General features: G+C 42.1%; 1 protein-coding gene across 1 annotated transcript; it reads right to left on the bottom strand.

Moving 5' to 3' along the window:
* Positions 1-691: 691 nt before the first annotated feature.
* Positions 692-18,338, bottom strand: LOC120930303 (SH2 domain-containing protein 7-like). The gene is made up of 4 exons (XM_040341519.1): positions 18,122-18,338; positions 14,807-14,953; positions 11,689-12,420; positions 692-871 (listed from the first exon to the last, which is right to left on the bottom strand). Exons 1-4 carry the CDS (start codon positions 18,248-18,250, stop codon positions 827-829), a joined length of 1,053 nt encoding a protein of 350 aa, XP_040197453.1. The 5' UTR covers positions 18,251-18,338; the 3' UTR covers positions 692-826.
* Positions 18,339-19,028: the final 690 nt, after the last annotated feature.

The following is a 19,028-nucleotide window of genomic DNA, read 5'->3' as shown; positions in this document are numbered from 1 at the left end:
ATGGTTTTGATTTGGGGCACCAAGAAAATTAGTAATGCTCAAGAGGCAAAACCTGTTTTGCAGATATTCATTTCTGAACATTTATATGTTTTGAACCTGTTCCACAGGAACTCGCTTTATTCCTTTATATTTCTAGTAAAAAGGGCATAGATGCATGCATGCTCTGTAACATATATTATTTCCACCAACCTATACTGGAACAGAAGGTAGCAGGAGCCACAAAGCAATTAAAGGGTCACTAAAGAAAAAAAAATGTTTTGCTGAAATGACTGTTTACAGGGTATAGAGACATAATAGTTAACTGATTCCTTTTAAAAATCATTAAAAATAGATAAAAACCAATCATATAATGTACCTACAGTTTAGTTTCGTTTTTGCTGTTGTTTCCTGGTTCTCTGATGTACAGAGCCAGAGAGCCAATAGAGGGCAGTGAAGGTTTTGCAAAACGAAACTGGATTGGTGCTGAGGGGTTTTAGACACACCTCCTTGATTAGTCACCACAGTGAGAAATCTCCCAGTACTGTGGTGATCAGGAAACAGACAACCAGGAAGTGTCCAGAACAGAGAGGAATTACAGCAACATCAAAGCAAAAACAAACAATGAGGACATGAAACCAGGACTGCAGTAAGGTAAAGGAAGCTATTTAGCTAAAAAAAAAAAATCCTATAGTGACCCTTTAAGCATGGTGAGATTTGGTACATGCTACCTAGGACAGTTTTTACCTCGTTCCAGTAAGTATGGTTCTAATCAGGTCCTTTGCATATTTTAAATACATTACATAAAATAGGAATTCTTCCGATACATTTGCTGCTTTAGATTAAGATTTCATTTCTTTTTGTCTCCAAAAAAGAATCTTTTTGGTTTCTCGGTCTGTGAATAAAACAAGTCAGCTGTTAGTAGTAGTACAAGCACAAGTATGTACCATGCTTATGTAAATACATGCAGAATATAATTGTAGAAGATGTTAGGTCTCTTATCTTTAACACTATAGATTGCTGTATCTAATCTGTCTTTTTGGACTGCAAATTAAACGAAACTTACATAAAAATATCATTTGGCTTTGAATATTACAGTTAACTCCCATTCCATTCATTACATGTGAATGGACACACATATATATATATATATATATATATATATATATATATATATACAGAGCTTTTTTTTCTCAGAAAATAGGTGCAGGAACTCAACCACGACCCCATTCAGATTTCAAAAACAGTAGAAGGGTAGAATGCAGAGTTCAGGGGGTTACACACAGAGTGCAGAGCTGTCACTTGTAAACACAGAAACCAGACTTCTCTGTTTACAAGTGATTGTGGTGAGCAGACAACAAAGGGTTTGAACCAGGGCCAGATTAAGAACATCATGGGCCTGGTGCTGAGGATTTTGGTGGGGCCTTTTATAAATAATAAATAAATGCGTGGGAATGACATGAACGCAGCCCGGCCAAGGCAAATGACCAATGGCACAGAACCCAGAAGGAAGACCCATGAAGATGTAAGCGCCCGGGCCCCGCCTGAATCATCACAGCGCAGCACTGGAGGGCTCAGTCTGAAAATTGAAGTGTACACTAATGTGCTAATATGCTGTGCATACTTGTACGTTGTGGCATAACCTACCCCAGGGCCTCTAAAAAGTAGTAATGTCAGGAAAGTTTACTACCGCTTTATTATCACAGGATCCCAGGAGCCTCTCATGGGGCCCCCTACTGACCCGGTGGTCCTTGGGCAGTGCATAGTTGCCAACATTTAAAAAATATTTTCAGGGACACTTTTTTATATAAGTGCTATATTTAGAGTAGCCGAGATCCCCGATGTTCCTCTATACATCATAGTAGTAATCACACAATTAAAGGAGTACTAATAATGGGGCTGAACAAATATGAGAACTGAGATTTCCTTTAGTTGAACTAACAAAAGTGTGTCTTTTCTAGAGCTGGTAACATTGAGGGTATTCAGTATAATTTTAAAGAACTGTTTTTGTGGGTAAGCGACATAGGGGAGGAGTATGTACGGTATATAAGTGGGAAGTATGTGCATGTGAGGGAGAGGAATGTGGAGGGTCTAACAGTGGCACTATGTACAGGAGAGGAGTGCAAAGGGTACGGAAAAAGGCACTATGTACAGGAGAGGAGTGTGAAGGGTATGACAATGGGCAGTATGTACAGGAAGAGTGAGGGGGTATGACAGAGGGTAGTACGTACCAGAGAGAAGTGTGGAGGGTATGATGGGGCAGTATGTACAGGAGAGGAGTGTGGAGGGTATGACAGTGGGCATTATGTACAGGAGGGGAATGTAGACGGTATGATAATGGGCAATATGTATAGGAGAGGAGAGTGGAGGGTATGACAGTGAACACTATGTATAGGAGAGGAGTGTGGAGGGTATGACAGTGGGCACTATGTATAGGAGAGGAGTGTGGAGGGTATGACAGTGAACGATATGTATAGGAGAGGAGTGTGGAGGGTATGACAGTGGACACTATGTATAGGAGAGGAGTGTGGAGGGTATGACAGTGAGCAGTATGTACAGGAGAGGAGTGTGGAGGGTGCGACAGTGGGCACTATGTACAGGAGAGAAGTGTATGACAGCAGGCACTATGTACAGGAGAGGAGTGTGAAGGGTATGACAGTGGGCGCTCCGTATGGAGGAGTGTGGAGGGTATGACAGTGGGCACTATGTACAGGAGAGGAGTGTGTAGGGTATGACAGTGGGCACTATGTATAGGAGAGAAGTGTGGAGAGTATGACAGTGGGCACTATGTACAGGAGAGGAGTGTGGAGTGTATGACAGTGAGCACTATGTACAGAAGTGGAAGGATATTTAGGGACTGCGTAGTGGTTAAGCGGGTCATACATGGATTGAAATGACGCCAAATATGCAGAAACCAGCCATAGTCGATCTATGTATGGGCTAGCTGGTTTTACACAAGTCAATGTATTAATCGACTTGAGTACAACCAGCCTGTTAGGTTTTTCTCAAAACAATCAGTGCTGCCAGCTATAGTTAGCAACACTGATCATTGTATGCACTGGCAGAACACAATAACACTGTAGGAGTGATTCCCCCATCCACAGGTCAGCAGGTGAGAGGGTGTGTGGGGACAGGTTGGGGAGAGATACTAGTCAGTGGCTGGTTAGGCACCGGTAGTATCAGAGCCAGATACACACAGGTTACATACGCCACGATCGTTAGAGCGAGAACAATAATTCTAGTACTAGACCTCCTCTGTAACTCTAAACATGTAACCTAAAAAAAATTTAAAGCATCGCTTAGGATACCAAAAAAAATTGTGCTAACTTAACTAACTAGTGTTTTTTTTTAATGAATAAAATATATATATTTTTTTAAAACATTTTTGAAGAATTGCTGCGCAAATACCGTGCTAGAGCTGCACAATTAATCGTTAAAAAAATTGTGATCTCAATTCAACCCCCCTGACGATCTCCAATGCAGAGTTTGCTGATTCTTTCATATAACAAGTGGAGAGACTTTCAGCTATCAAAAGAAAATATCCCCAGTCTGCCAAGTTTTTAACAGGAAACATTGTAACTGACACTTCCTTCTTAGATTAAAGGGATACACTTATGTGTGTAAAGAAAAAATCTGGGCAGTCTGCGAAGTTTGTAAACAAAATGAAACATTGTAGCTAACTAACATTGTAACTAAATTTAACCACTTAAAGTCCAACACTTGTTTCTTAAATTAAAAAGTAATATTATTTGCTAGAAAATTACTTGGAACCGCCAAACATTATATATATTTTAGCAGAGACTCTGGGGAATACAATGGCAATTGCTGCAATCTTTTATGTCACACTGCATTTGCCCATTTCAATGATTAATAAAAAAACATAAAAACAAAACAGTGAAGTTAGACCATTTTTTTTTTGTTTGTTTTTTTGTTTTAATGTGAAAGATGATGTTACGCCGCAAGAATCGTGAGAGAATAGTGATCTATCTTCTAAGCAAAAAAATTGCAATTTTCATTTTAGCCAGAATCGTGCAACATAAAAAGTGCAAAGATCACCCATACAGTAATTTTCTAGCAAAAAACAAATGATGATTTTTACATGTAGTAGAGAAGTGTCAGAATTGGCCTGGGTGGCAAGGGGTTAATTACCATGAGTAATATACAAATAATTATTATAAGCCCTGTGATCCTATCAGTCTGCTGCAGTGTGTCAGCTTGTATTTATATTGGCCGCTCTGAATGTAGCTTCTGACAAGCTGTGCAAGCAGGCCCGTATCTCCGGAACCATAAATGATAGCCATCCCATATTTTGACCAGTTGTGGGGTAGGTCTTCAACTGCCTAGCCCCCAAATGTGGGGTTTCTGTGACCTCTGGTCGTCGAGCTACAACCCCCCAAATTCGATCTTTTTTTTTTTTTTTTCTGAATTTTTTTTTTTTTTTTGGGCAAATGGGCCTATCTTGAGAAAGGGGCCTGGAGCTGCAGCTCCATCAGCCCCATTGTTAATCCGGCCCTGGTTTGAGCCAGAGGTGGTGGAACAGAGTTCCCCCAAGTTCCCCCTGAAAAAAAGCCCTGTATATATATATATATATATATATATATATATATATATATATATATATATATACACACACACAGTATCTCACAAAAGTGAGTACACCCCTCACATTTTTGTAAATATTTTATTATATCTTTTCATGTGACAACACTGAAGAAATGACACTTTGCTACAATGTAAAGTAGTGATTGTACAGCTTGTTGAGCAGGACATTGGTGACCTGAATTTTCTCTACTGCAGAAAATCAATACAGTTAGATCACATCCCCCAACATGTGACTGGGCAATAAAGGCATGGCATCAAAAGGATGCCCAAAGAAATATTCCCAATGCACACATTCCTGAAAATGGCTGTAAGGTAAGTGGATGCTGGGAACCAGAAGCAACACAGAACAGAAGATACAGTCATGGCCCAAAATTGTTGGCACTCCAGAATTTTTTCCAGAAAATCAAGTATTTCTCACAGAAAAGTATTGCAGTAACACATGTTTTGCAATGCACATGTTTATTCCCTTTGTGTGTATTGGAACAAAAAAAGGGAGGGAAAAAAAGCAAATTGGACATAATGTCACACAAAACTCCAAAAATGGGCTGGTCAAAATTCTTGGCACCCTTAACTTAAAGAGGAGGTTCACCCTAAAATAATTATATACCATTACATCCAGCATACTTCCGTCATCTACAGTATGCTGGTTTTTTTTTTACCGTACATACCGTTTTATTGTTATTTTTCCCCCGGTTTCCGGGTTATGGCTCCCGCGGGAGTGGGCGTTCAGAGGTTAGATGATTGACGTCTGGTGAAAAACTTCCCCTGGCGCATAAGGCGCGTCACCAGTTTTCCATAACTAGCCGACCTGCGAGTCGGCTCTATATGGCGCCTGCGCAGTCAGCTCTACACGGCGGGCGCAGGCGCCGTATAGAGCCGACTCGCAGGTCGGCTAGTTACGGAAAACTGGTGACGCGCCTTATGCGCCAGGGGAAGTTTTTCACCAGACGTCAATCATCTAACCTCTGAATAGGAACACCTAGTCCCGCGGGAGCCAGAACCCGGAAGCCGGGGGGAAAATAACAATAAAACGGTATGTACGGCAAAAAAAAAACCCAGCATACTGTAGATGTCGGAAGTATGCTGGATGGAATGGTATATAATTGTTTTAGGGTGAACCTCCGCTTTAATATTTGGTTGCACACCCAATAAGCTTTTTACACCACTTACCCGGAATTTTGGACCACTCTTCATTTGCAAACTGCTCCAGGTCTCTCTTATTGGAAGGGGGCCTTTTCCCAACAGCAATTTTAAGATTTCTCTACAGGTGTTCAATGGGATTTAGATCTGGACTCATTGCTGGCCACTTTAGAACTCTCCAGCGCTTTGTTGCCATCCATTTCTGGGTGCTTTTTGACGTATGTTTGGGGTCATTGTCCTGCTGGAAGACCCAAGATCTCTGACGCAAACCCAGCTTTCTGATACTGGGCTCTACAGTGCGACCCAAAATCCTTTGGTAATCCTCAGATTTCATGATGCCTTGCACACATTTAAGGCACCCAGTGCCAGAGGCAGCAAGACATCATTGAACCTCCACCATATGTCACTGTAGGTACTGTGTTCTTTTCTTTGTAGGCCTCATTCCATTTACGGTAAACAGTAGAATGATGTGCTTTACCAAAAAGCTCTATCTTGGTCTCGTCTGTCCACAAGACGTTTTCCCAGAAGGATTTTGGCTTACTCAAGTACATTTTGGCAAACTGTAGTCTTGCTTTTTTATGTCTCTGTGTCAGCAGTGGGGTCCTCCTGGGTCTCCTGCCATAGCGATTCATTTCATTTAAATGTCGATGGATAGTTGGCGCTGACAATGAAGCTGCCTGAGCCTGCAGGACAGCTTGAATTTGTTTGGAACTTGTTTGGGGCTGCTTATCCACCATCCGGCCTATCCTGCGTTGCAACCTTTCATCAAATCTTCTCTTCTGTCCACGCCCAGAGAGATTAGCTACAGTGCCATGGGTTGCAAACTTCTTGATAATATTGCGCACTGTGGACAAAAGCAAATATTGATCTCTGTTGATGGACTTGTAACCTTAAGATTGTTGATATTTTTCCACAATTTTGGTTCTCAAGTCCTCAGACAGTTCTCTTCTCCTCTTTCTGTTGTCCATGCTTAGTGTAGCACACACAGACACACAATGCAAAGACTAAGTGAACGTCTCTCCTTTTATCTGCTTTCAGGTGTGATTTTTATATTGCCCACACCTGTTACTTGCTCCAGGGGAGTTTTAAGGAGCATCACATGCTTGAAACAATCTTATTTATCCACATTTTTAAAAGGGTGCCAAGAATTTTGACCAGACCATTTTTGGAGTTTTGTGTGACATTATGTCCAATTTTCTTTTTTTTTCCTCCCTTTTTTGTTTTGTTCCAATACACACAAAGGGAATAAACATGTGTATAGCAAAACATGTGTTACTGCAATACTTTTCTGTGAGAAATATTTGATTTTCTGGAAAAATTTCTGCGGTGCCAAAAATTTCGGCCATGACTGTATGTCATTATCACACCAACCCAGATAGCAAGCAATTGTGCTGCAAGTTTGAAAATGTCCTTGTGGCCGCATTGTATTGGCCTCTATTGACGCTCGGCGGCCATACTTTTGGTGATTTCTGCTATGTTTACTTCCTGGGGTGTTACATCTTGCACTAGCGGCCATGTTCTTGTGGCCGCACTGTGTTTTGTCTCTAGCGGCCACCTCGGCAGCCATTTTTCATAGGATCCAGGTGGTATTACATCCACGCTCGGCGGCCATGGTTTTGAGGGCCGTACTGCATCTAGCGGCCGCTCAGCGGCCTTCGCAGTGTGCTTCAGATACGGCGCTGTGGCCCGGGCATTGTTCGGTCTTGAGGCCTTTTGCTTTGGTAATCCACAAGGTCGGTGGCCATTTTTCTGTGGCCACGCTGGGTGGGCCTCTAGCTGCTTTTGAAAGCCTCTGCGTTGTTGGCCTCTAGTGTCAGAGCGGCGGCCATCTTTATCATTTAAACAACACCGTCAGACAGAGACACGCTGCTGACTAGTCAAACTGAAGAGCTGACAAAAGCAGCAGCCCTATTAAGTAGCCACATATCGCAGCTATCATAGCCTTTAAAACTGCACAGACTGACAGACACACTCTACTAGTGGTCAGCGGACAAGAAGCAGCTCAGCTACAAAACGACACCGTACTACTAAGTTCCTGGGTGGTGAGTCCTCTGGGGGGGAACCCCTAATCTCTGCTGCAGCTAGGAGGGTGGGTTACTGTACCTTGCTTGGGAGTCCCTGTGTCAGGCGTGTGGGCAGCATGGCATCAGAAGCAGACATTTTTTCCCCTGAGACACCTGAGCTGGCAATTGATGCCCCTGCACCCGATGTATCGGTGGACGCTACGTCGGCAATCCTATATGTCTTTGTTGCCAAGGTGGAAGCAGCATGTGGGAAAACGGGGGCTAGAAAGTTCCCCCTCCCCCCACCATCTTCTGGGGACTACTTAGATACGGAGCCAGGCCCAACTACAGCTCAGGACCCTGGCTCTGAGGTATCTGAGGATGCGGACCTAGATCGGTCAGACAGTGAGGATGACTCTGGACAGGGCATCCAGTCAGGATCCAGTCAGACAATGCCACGGCGGTGGCATATGTCAACCATCAAGGAGGAGCAAGAAGCTCGGCTGCAGCGTCAGAAGTCGCTCACATCCTAAGGTGGGCAGAAAGGAGCGTACCGGCCCTGTCTTCCGTATACATTCCGGGCGTGGAAAACTGGCAGCTGGACTACCTGAGTCGCCATATGCTGGACCAAGGAGAACGGTCTCTGCACCCGGAGGTGTTTCAGCTCCTTTTCCAAAGATGGGGCACACCAGACATAGATCTCCTGGCGTCTCGCCTCAATCGGAAGGTTTTGAGGTTTGTGGCCAGGTCAAGAGACCCATGGGCAGACGCGACAGATGCGTTAGTGGCGCTGTGGAGTCAGTACCGGCTAATCTATGCCTTCCCTCCTCTAAAGCTCTTTCCTCATCTGCTTCACAGAGTGGAGGCAGAGGGGATTCCAGTGATCCTAATTGCTCTGAATTGGCCTCGGCGTCCTTGGTACACCGATATAGTGTGTCTAGTAGCAGACGTCCCTTGGCATCTACCGTTGAGAGAGGACCTGCTGTCACAAGGCCCCCTACTGCATCCTGCTTTACAGTCGCTGGCTTTAACGGCATGGCTATTGAAAGCCAGGTACTAAGAGACCAGGTCCTATCGGATTCGGTGATACCTACCATGAGGAAGGCTAGGAAGTTATCCTCTAGGAAGATTTACCATCGCACTTGGAAAGCTTACTTAGCCCTTTGCGACTTATTTGGTGTCCAGAGTCCTGCGACCCCTGGCGACTCACTCTCTAGTGAGAACATTTGTACAGGGGGTTCGGCATGTGGCCCCTCCGGTCCGCCCTCCGCTACCTCCGTGGGACTTGAATCTGGTTCTCTCGGTGCTTCAGAAACCACCGTTCGAAGAGATTAGGGAGATTCCCTTGTTGACACTTTCTCAGAAGGTGGTCTTTTTGGTGGCTGTTATGTCAGTTAGACGAGTTTCTGAGCTGGCAGCCTTGTCATGCAAGGCTCCTTATCTGATCTTCCACAAGGATAAGGTGGTGCTGCGCCCGCAGCTTTATTTTTTACCTAAGGTCATCTCGGCCTTCCATCTCAATGAAGACATTGTACTTCCATCCTTGTGTCCTCATCCGTCGCACCCTAGAGAGGCGGCGTTACATTCCTTGGACGTTGTCCGAGCTCTGAGAGTATACTTATCTGCTACTTCTTCGTTCCGGAGGTCAGACTCACTGTTTGTTTTGGTGGCTTAGGCCAGGAGGAAAGGCACCCCCCTTTCCTCTCACGGCGCATTCGACCAGGGCAATAGGTGCCTCTTGGGCTTTCCGACATCAAGTGTCTGTTTCCCAGGTGTGTAAGGCGGTGATTTGGTGCAGGCTGTGCGACCGCACAGGGCGCCATGGACAACACGGGCGCCGTGCGGCCATCACAGCTCGCAGTCAGTTTGCTGTTAAAGATGTGTTGAATGGGACAGAAGCCGCCCGAGTCACTGTTCAGCACGGGCACGGCACCCCGGCGCTGCAGAGGGGGGGGGGCGTCGCGCCCGCTGACACTCACACGCACTGGACACTCCCTTCCTCCCTCCTCCTCTCCTTGTCTCAGGTGGTAATGGCCTGGGTAGCGCGGCGCCGTCGCGTAAAGCGTGTATGCGTAATGCATGCCGCTCAGCTTGAAATTCTAACGGCGCCAGGAGCAGAGCAGAGGGCACTGAGTCTGACCGACTGAAGCCGGGATCGGGACGCGACTGACAGACTGCCGCCGTAACTCTGAAGAAAAGTAACGGTAAGGCAGCCCCTCCCCCTTATCTAGCAGGCTGACAGTTTTACACCTGTCATTCCCTCCTCCCCCCTCACCTGTACTCCAATGAGGAGGTTGGGCACCAGATGTGAGCACTGTGAAAACCTGGCACTAAGAATAAAAAAAAAATGAAATTTAAAAAAAAAATGAATATGTTATATAGCAAAACATAAAATTATAATTTTTTTTCAAAATTGGTCTTTTGGTAAAAAAAAAATAAAAACCAAAAAAAATAAAACGCAATCAAATGATCAAATACCACCGTGCAGTTGTCAGCTTAAGTTGAGCAGCCCACATAGCAAAAAATGGCCTATCATGAAGGGGGGTAAATCTTCCAGAGGTCAAATTTTTTGCCCAGAGTTTATTTATACTTCTGGCAGTCTGTGATTGGTCTATACTTGTACCCCCCGGCTATGTCTGCACCTCGGTCATATGTAAAACTCCTACAGAGTATCACTTCCTGTTTGTAACTGACACCCCAGGTTTATTGCCTAAAGTATAAATAAACTCTGGGCAAAACATTTTCACGGATTAACCAAGTGACCTCTGAAAGATTTACCCCCCCCCCTTCATGACAGGCCATTTTTTACTTAAGCTGACCTGGTCATGCGATGCTGTACACAAATAAAATTCATATTTTTTGTTTCTCTGTGGTATTTGATCACCTCTGCATTATTTTATTTTTTCAGTGTTTTTTTATTTATTTATTTTTTTTATTTATTTTTTTAACAAAAGACCAAATCTGAAAAAAAATATGTATTTTCTGCTATATAACATATGCCAATTTTTTTTTTTTTTACTTTTTTCATAAATTTAGGGCAGGGGTCTCCAAACTTTCTAAACAAAGGGCTGGTTTACTGTGCTTCAGGCTTCAGGAGGGCCAGACTGTGGCCATTTGGAGTACAAAAGTTCCTGATGTCAGTGGGGAAAAAACAATGCTCCATCTTTGGTGTCAATGGGAGAAATTGTGCCCCATAATTGATGTCATTGAGAGATATTGTGTCCCATCATTGATGTCAATGTGAGTAATGGTTGCCCCATCATCGGTGTTGTTTATTTATGGAAAAAAAAAAATTCTAGTAATTGCGGAGATCAGCGACTTATAGCAGGGCTGGGATATTTTTCGTCCTCTTTGTGTATGTTTAGGTGACCAGGGGGTGAAGATGGGGGGGCGCCACAGGATTAGCTCGCACAGGGCGCCTGAACACCTAAGGCCGGCCCTGTATGTCTGTACTGCTTTTTGACGAACTGATCTGCTAGATGCATAGAGAGGGATTATACCCAAAGGGCCCGCCCCCTGGGCAGGGCTGTAGGGTGTGTATGATGTGTTTAACATTTTCTATAAGTTTCTGCCTAGTCACTCCTAAAGGAAGGCTAATACCCACTTTGTCAAGATTAAGGCTGTGTCCGTCTATGAACTTAGAGAAAAAGATTTTACGGTGAGTATAAAATCCTTTTTGGACTCTGTGATCCTTGATGTGCTGGCAACTTACAATATCTTCTGTTTTGCATCAAATAAATTATCCTATTCTTTGCTCACTCTATCCATTTCTCTAATCAGCATGTTCCTTGCCATTTTACTCTACAGGCATTAACAAGAGTCTCATATCATGTCAATTTCAGGTACCTACACTAACTGCATTTACTGTAAAAGTACATTTTATTGATTTTAATAAAGTGTAAGCATAGCTACTTATATTAGTGTTTTTATATCTTTTTAGAACATTGACACCAAGCAGTAAACATACCTTTGCAATATTCTGTTTTCTTCCTGCTAGCTTAGAAACATCCCGTGAAACAGTTTCATAAGCACTATCTTGTGCAAAGCTGGTAACTGCCACCTTCTTGTTAAATTCTCTAGAAGTAATTTCTTTAGATGTTCGAGTAGAAACATGATCGTAGGTGCTTGTAGAACAAACAGAATAGTTGGAAATTTGGTTTACGGCCTCATATTCGCTTTCACATCTAGAACCTCTAAATGGTATTTGTTCATAAGTGTCCTCAATTTCAGGTTCTGATGTAATTTTAGAATACAATAATGAGCTGTCTAAATTTTCACCTCTGCCACGCAAGAGAGGAGCAGTAATTGTTTTACTGTTAACGGTCTGAATGGATGTTGCAAACTTCATCTCCAGAACTTCACATTCTGAAAGATCCTTCAAGCTGCTAAGCAGTGTTGGCGTCCGTGTGTCCAGGGACAACTGATTTAAGGACTGTGTGGAGCTTTGTAAGTGTCCCAGAGCTGAAGGCAAGCTGTCCAGTTTAACCTCAGAATAAAGAACATCTGGAACATTCGTTTTTACCATATTCTTTTGACTGATCTGTGTTTCTTTGACCAGAGAATAGAGGACATCTGTGTCCTTTTTAGAAATAGAATATAGATCTTCACCATGAGCATCTTTGCTAGGCTTAGAGTAGATGTCCTCATTATCATTATTACCGATGCTGCATTTTCTCTCTGGTAATGGTGGTGCAGTGTCCTACAACAAAAATGAACAATTATTGCTACAGATTAAAATAAATATCAGCTTCGATTGATCAAAACCCTTGTAATCTCTGCCTCTTATATCACTGTATATTAATATATAAATCCCAATCTGACCCTAGCTGAAAATGTGCTTTCTGTATTACTGACATAAGCATAGTAATGTACTTCTTTTTTTAATGTACTTCTTTTTTTAACCTGCCTGGCGGTATTCCCGAGTCTGATTCGGGGTTAGATTTTCCTGCTGCGAGCGGTAACCCCGAGTCAGACTCGGGCTTGCCTCGCTAGATCCACAGACAGTGTTTACTTACCTTGTCCCTGGATCCAGCGATGCCACCGCGCTGTGTGAGTGAGCGGGACCTCACTCGATTCACACAGTGCCTCTGTGTAACGCCGATCTCCGTTCCCTGCGACGTTACGACGCACGGGGACGGAGAACGGCGCCAAATTCAAAAAAGTAAACAAACACATTACATACAGTATACTGTAATCTTATAGATTACAGTACTGTATGTAAAAAAAACACCCCCCCCCCTTGTCCCTAGTGGTCTGTCCTGTGTCATGCATGTCATTTTATATAATAAAAACGTTTCTTTCTCCCTGCAAACTGTAGATTGTCCATAGCAACCAAAAGTGTCCTTTATGTCAAAAATGGTTTAGATCAGCTAAAAAACAGCGATAATAAATTATAATCACTTGCAGAATTGTGCGATAGCGATTTGTGGGGAAATTCGTCATAAAAATAAATAAATAATGACAGCGACAATTCTGCAACTGAGCACATTTCAGTGATTTTGATTTGATTACATTATTGAATAATTTTTATTATAATTATATTATTATTTGTTATAATTATTTATTATATTATAATTTATAATTTTGTTTTTAAAAAAATGTCATACCCGGGATGCCTATTAGAATCTTGTTTGGTCAGATTTAAGTGAGTTATTTCTAAAAATTACAGACCTACAAAATAAAACGCCAAATTTCCTTGCAAATAATGGTACCGCTTTCAGCATGTTTTTTCTAAAAGAATCATACCGCCAGGGAGGTTAAACTAATACTCTTATGCCTCGTACACACAACCATTTTTCTTGGCAGGAAAAAAAACAAAGTTTTTCCTGACGTGATTCCTCTCCAGCCTGACTTGCATACACACGTTCATGCAAAAAACGTCCGACCAATGCGCGGTGATGTACAACACGTACAAAGGGACTATAAAGGGGAGGTTCCTTTCAAATGGCACCACCCTTTGGGCTGCTTTTGGGCTGCATACTTGATTCTGAGCATGCACATTTTTTTTCCCCTCGAAATAGAATACACACGACCGTTTTTCGTGACGAGAAAAAAACTGACGGGAAACACAACGAGAAAAAAGAGAGGTGGTTTATATTTTTTTGCGGGCAGTTTTTCCGTCGAGAAAACTGCTAGGGAGCATACACACGACCAATATAAAAAATGGCAGTTTTCTCATCGTGAAAACCAGTCGTGTGTACAAGGCATCGGAGTGAGGGAGAAAAGTATTTTATCTCCTGTTGATTTTGTACGTTTGCCCACTGACAAGTATTGATCAGTCTATCATTTTAATGGTAGGTTTATTTTAACAAAAAATCTAGAAAAACACTATAAAACTTATTTGCATTTTAATGAGTGAAATAAGTATTTGATCCCCTATCAATCAGCAGGATTTCTGTCTCTCAGGTGTCTTCTATACAGGTAATGAGCTGAGATTATGAGAACACTCTTAAAGGGAGTTCCCCTAATCTCAGCTTCTTACCTGTATAAAAGAGACCTGTCCACAGAAGCAATCAATCAGATTCCAATCTCTCCACCATGGCCAAGACCAAAGAGCTGTCCAAGGATGTCGGGGACAAGATTGTAGACCTACACAAAGCTGGAATGGGCTACAATACCATCGCCAAACATCTTGGTTTTTGCTCTGTGTAACTTCTGCTAGGAGGCAGCACTGGGCGTGACCGCGAGCGGAGCCGAGCCTGGCCGAGTGTACCCGAGTGTATCATTTTAATGGTAGGTTTATTTTAACAGTGAGAGACAGAATAACAACATAAAAATCCAGACTGATCATTTCTTTGCCAGTGGGCAAAAATAAAACTTGCGGCGGCGTAACGTAAACCAGATACGTTACGCCCGCACAGTTTTACGCCCAGATACGTGAATCTGGGCCAAAGTGCCTAATAACATAAGGGGAATAACAATTTCAAAATTTTTAGGGTAATAAAAGTTATGTTTTAAATCCAGTGGGTTAGATGCATGAGAATATGATGATACAGATTAATATTATTTAAATACTGTCAACAGCATGTACCCAGCAGCAGTGGATTATGCCATGTACATAGGACATCTAGTATAATAGAACATACCTCTGTAGCAGGCATACTTTGTTTTCTGTGTCCGTACTGAATACCACCTTTATTATTTTTCTGTGTTGCTGTCTTTGTTTGAGAAAAAGCACTTTCTTGTCTTTCATTTGACGGCTCAATGTTGTCATAAATATTTTTTTCAGAAAACTGTAAAATGCATAATAGAGAATTAAAAAAATATATATTTTCTAATGACAAAATCATAAAATTATCTTTTCTACTGTAAATACAATACGCTCATCTTTCTGAGTGTCTTGCATATGCTTGCTTATTTAATAATTGTGTAATATGTTTCCATTGCTGAATATATAGGACAATGGACAGGGTGCCAACAGTGATATCTGGAGGTGCATTATGCCAATATGCTGTCAGTAGTGCAAAAGCCTATTTAATCAAATGAACATGGAATGCTACTTTACAATTACATATTGTGTAAGTCTGTAGTGGAAAACTTAAAATTGGATATTGGGTGCCTTTTCGTGTAGTCAGAGTTCCCTTTAAAGTATTTGTTACCCCAACATTTTGTATTCCTGATATGTGTCTGCTGTACCATGTACTTGTATGAAAAAGTATCCTGTTCCCTTTGTATTGCTTCCTTTGTGTGAAATCCCTGGTGTTCCTGTCAGTCCCTCTGCTTTCCTATAAAAAAACTGACCACATTAAATAGGGGAATACACCGTGGTCAGTTCTCTAGCTATGCTGGGAATTCAGCCTGCTCTCCTTCAATGATCAGACTTGTCCTGACATGTCTCCCCTACACAGCCATTCACTGGGAAGCTCATTGTTCTGCTGTGTCTTCTCCCCCAACTCTTATGAAGCTGAAAACCGAGGGAATGTGAACACTTATAAAAAAGGATAAAAATTGTATTTATCATGTTTTTTTTTTTTAAATCTATACACAAATATTTTGCCTTCCCTTTCTATTTTAAACTAAAAGGTTGTTTTACAGGGTGATCATTTACAATCACTCTAAGAGAATTGCCTATTACTTCTGATTTTACATATTGCTAAATAAGGAAGAGCTTTGTTTAATGCATGGGTGCTTAAAGCGGAGGTTCACCCTAAAAACATTTTTCTAACATTACAATGTGCTCACTTCCAACATTGACAGTATGCTGATTTTTATTTTTTTTGTTGCTGAACATACCGTCATATAGCCATTTCCCCCCTGACTTCCCGGTAGTGGCTGCGCGGGAGTGGGCGTTCCTATGCAGAGGCTAAGTGATTGACGTGATGACAAAAACTTCCCCTCCCGGCACATAAGGCGTGTCACCAGTTTCCGAAAGAAGCCGAACGTCAGTGCGCAGGTGCCGTATAGCGCCGTATAGAGCCGACTCGCAGTTCGGCTTCTTTCGGAAACTCGTGACGCGCTTATGTGCCGGGGGAAAGTTTTTGTCATCACGTCAATCACTTAGCCTCTGCATAGAAACGCCCACTCCCACAGGAGCCACGTACCCTGGAAGCCAGGGGGGGGGGGGGAATAGCTATACGACGGATAGTATAGCAAAAAAAAAATGAAAAATCAGCATACTGTCAATGTTGGAAGTGAGCACAATGTAATGTTAGAAAAAAGTTTTTAGGGTGAACCTCCGCTTTAACCTGTGGCTCTCCAGCTGTTGCAGAACTACAAGTCCCATCATGCCTCAGCTGTGGGGAGTCATGCTTGTAACTGTCAGTTACAAGAAAGTCCTATGAGGCATTACAAGGCTGTCAGGCTTGCAATGCCTCATGGGACTTGCTTGTAACTGTCAGCCTTGCAATGCCTCATGGGACTTGTGGTTCCGAAACAGCTGAAGGGCCACAGGTTAAAGGGTCACTAAAGGAAAAAAATGTTTTTGCTGAAATGACTGTTTACAGGGTATAGAGACATAAAAGTTAACTGATTCCTTTTAAAAATGATTACAAATAGATAAAAATCAATCATATAATGTGCCTGTAGGTTAGTTTCACTTTTAAACTGGTTTCAGGTTCCTGTGAACTAGAGAGACACACAGAACAAACAAATCCAGGGCAGTGTTTTGTTTTTAAAATGAATCTGATTGGTTCTGTTAAGTTTTAGACACACAGTAATGACAGCTTAGACCAACAGTGAAAAGCTCCCAGTACTGGTTATGGTTATAAGGAAACAGACAACCAGGAAGTGTGGAGATCAGAGCAGAATTACAGCTACTTCAAAGCAAAAACGAACAATAAGGACATGAAACCAGTACTGCAGTAAGGTAAAGGAAGCTATTTAGCTTAAAAAAATAAATCCTTTAGTGATCCTTTTAAGCAGCCATGGTTTAAGGCATTTGGCATGTGAATATTCTGAAGCTGCATTTGACCACCTTTTGCGTTTCTTTGTAAGGAGCAAATCCTTATCATGCAAAACAGATAAACTCAACTCTGACTACATTTCTCATTAGAATGCATGCTATGAGATATGCAGCCCTAATTGCAGTGCACTCTGCGGCCGCCCCGGAGATGTGTGAACTGTCTCATAAAAAATCCAGGCCCAGTCGCCTGTCATGCGAATTGGATGTGGGGAAACTTGCAATCCAATATGCATAAGTGTGAACCCAGCCTTAAGGATTACCTGGCAATTTCTTGTAAGAGGTGACAAAAAAGCTGGTTGTAAAGGTATGAGGATTTTTACCTTAATGCATTTCCATACAATAAGGTAAAACCTTCTGTGCACAGGTTCCCCCTCAACCCTCCCCATACTTACCTGAGCCCATTCTTAATCTAGAGCAGTGCCTGAGAGCAGTGTCTCTCTCCCTCCTCACAGGACAAAGATTTAACAATAGGAGCCATGGCTGCTGCTGCTGTCAATCAAATCCTGTGACAAGGAGTGGGGCCGAGCCTTGCTGTCTGTGTCTATAGACGCGCAGACAGCACAGCTCAGGATCAAGCCCACAGGTGTGCCACCATAGGAAGCTTTTCCTATGGTGGCACAGCAAGAAGAGGAGGAGCCAGGAGTGCCAGCAGAGGACCTAAGAAGAGGAGGATTTAGGCTGCGTTGTGTTGTATTGCACAGAGCAGGTGAATATAACATTTATATTGAAAATAATTACGGTAGGTTTCCAATCACTTTACGTACTGCTTTAGCTACAAGATAGAACCAAACTGTGCTAAAATATCAGCAGTGATAGCTACCATATAAGCAACAATTATGTTTCATTATTTCTTTCACAAAAACATAACGAAATAATATTCTACAATATTTTTTTTTCCATCATTACCAGGACCACCTGTAGAATGTCAGTAGTATTCATATATGCCTGACTGTGTTTTCATTATTATATAACTAATAGCCAACTGTAGTTTACAGTTTACCTTAATGTAAGACTGAGCCAGATTCTCTCCATAAGGTTGTATAGTGTTGTTTTGATAATGCCTTATCAGTGTTGGCAAACTATCATGACAACAGGAGTCCCCAGACACGACCAATTCTCCATTTGCCATCTGGTTTATAACAAAATGGCGACATCTTTCCTTCCCCCTGTAATAAAGAAAGAAAAAATAAGTATTAAACCACTTAAGACCCGGACCAAAATGCAGCTAAAGGACCTTGCCCCTTTTTGTGATTCGTCACTGCGTCACTTTAACTGACAATTGCGTGGTCGTGCGACGTGGCTCCCAAACAAAATTTGGCGTCCTTTTTTCCCCACAAATAGAGCTTTCTTTTGGTGGTATTTGATCACCTCTGCGATTCTTATTTTTTGCGCTATAAACAAAAATAGAGCGTCAATTTTGAAAAAAATTCAATATTTTTTACTTTTTTGTTATAATAAATATCCCCCAAAAATATATAAAAAAAAGTATTTTTTTATTCAGTTTAGGCCGATACGTATTCTTCTACCTATTTTTGGGTAAAAAAAAAATCGCAATAAGCGTTTATCGGTTGGTTTGCGCAACATTATAGCGTTTACAAAATAGGGATAGTTTTATTGCATTTTTATAAAAAATATTTTTTTACTACTAATGGCGGCGATCAGCGTTTTTTTTTTCGTGACTGCGACATTATGGCGGACACTTCGGAGAATTTTAACACATTTTTGTGACCATTGTCATTTTCACAGCAAAAAATGCATTTAAAATGCATTGTTTATTGTGAAAATGACAGTTGCAGTTTGGGAGTTAAGCACAAGGGGGCGTTGATGGGGTTGTGTGTTCCCTGAAGTGTGTTTACAACTGTAGAGGGTGTGGCTGTAGGTGTGACATCATCGATTGTGTCCCCCTA

The sequence above is a fragment of the Rana temporaria genome, chromosome 3 (assembly GCF_905171775.1).
Source record: "Rana temporaria chromosome 3, aRanTem1.1, whole genome shotgun sequence".
Lineage (NCBI taxonomy): Eukaryota > Metazoa > Chordata > Amphibia > Anura > Ranidae > Rana > Rana temporaria.
This window is presented reverse-complemented; position numbering and strand designations above follow the sequence as displayed.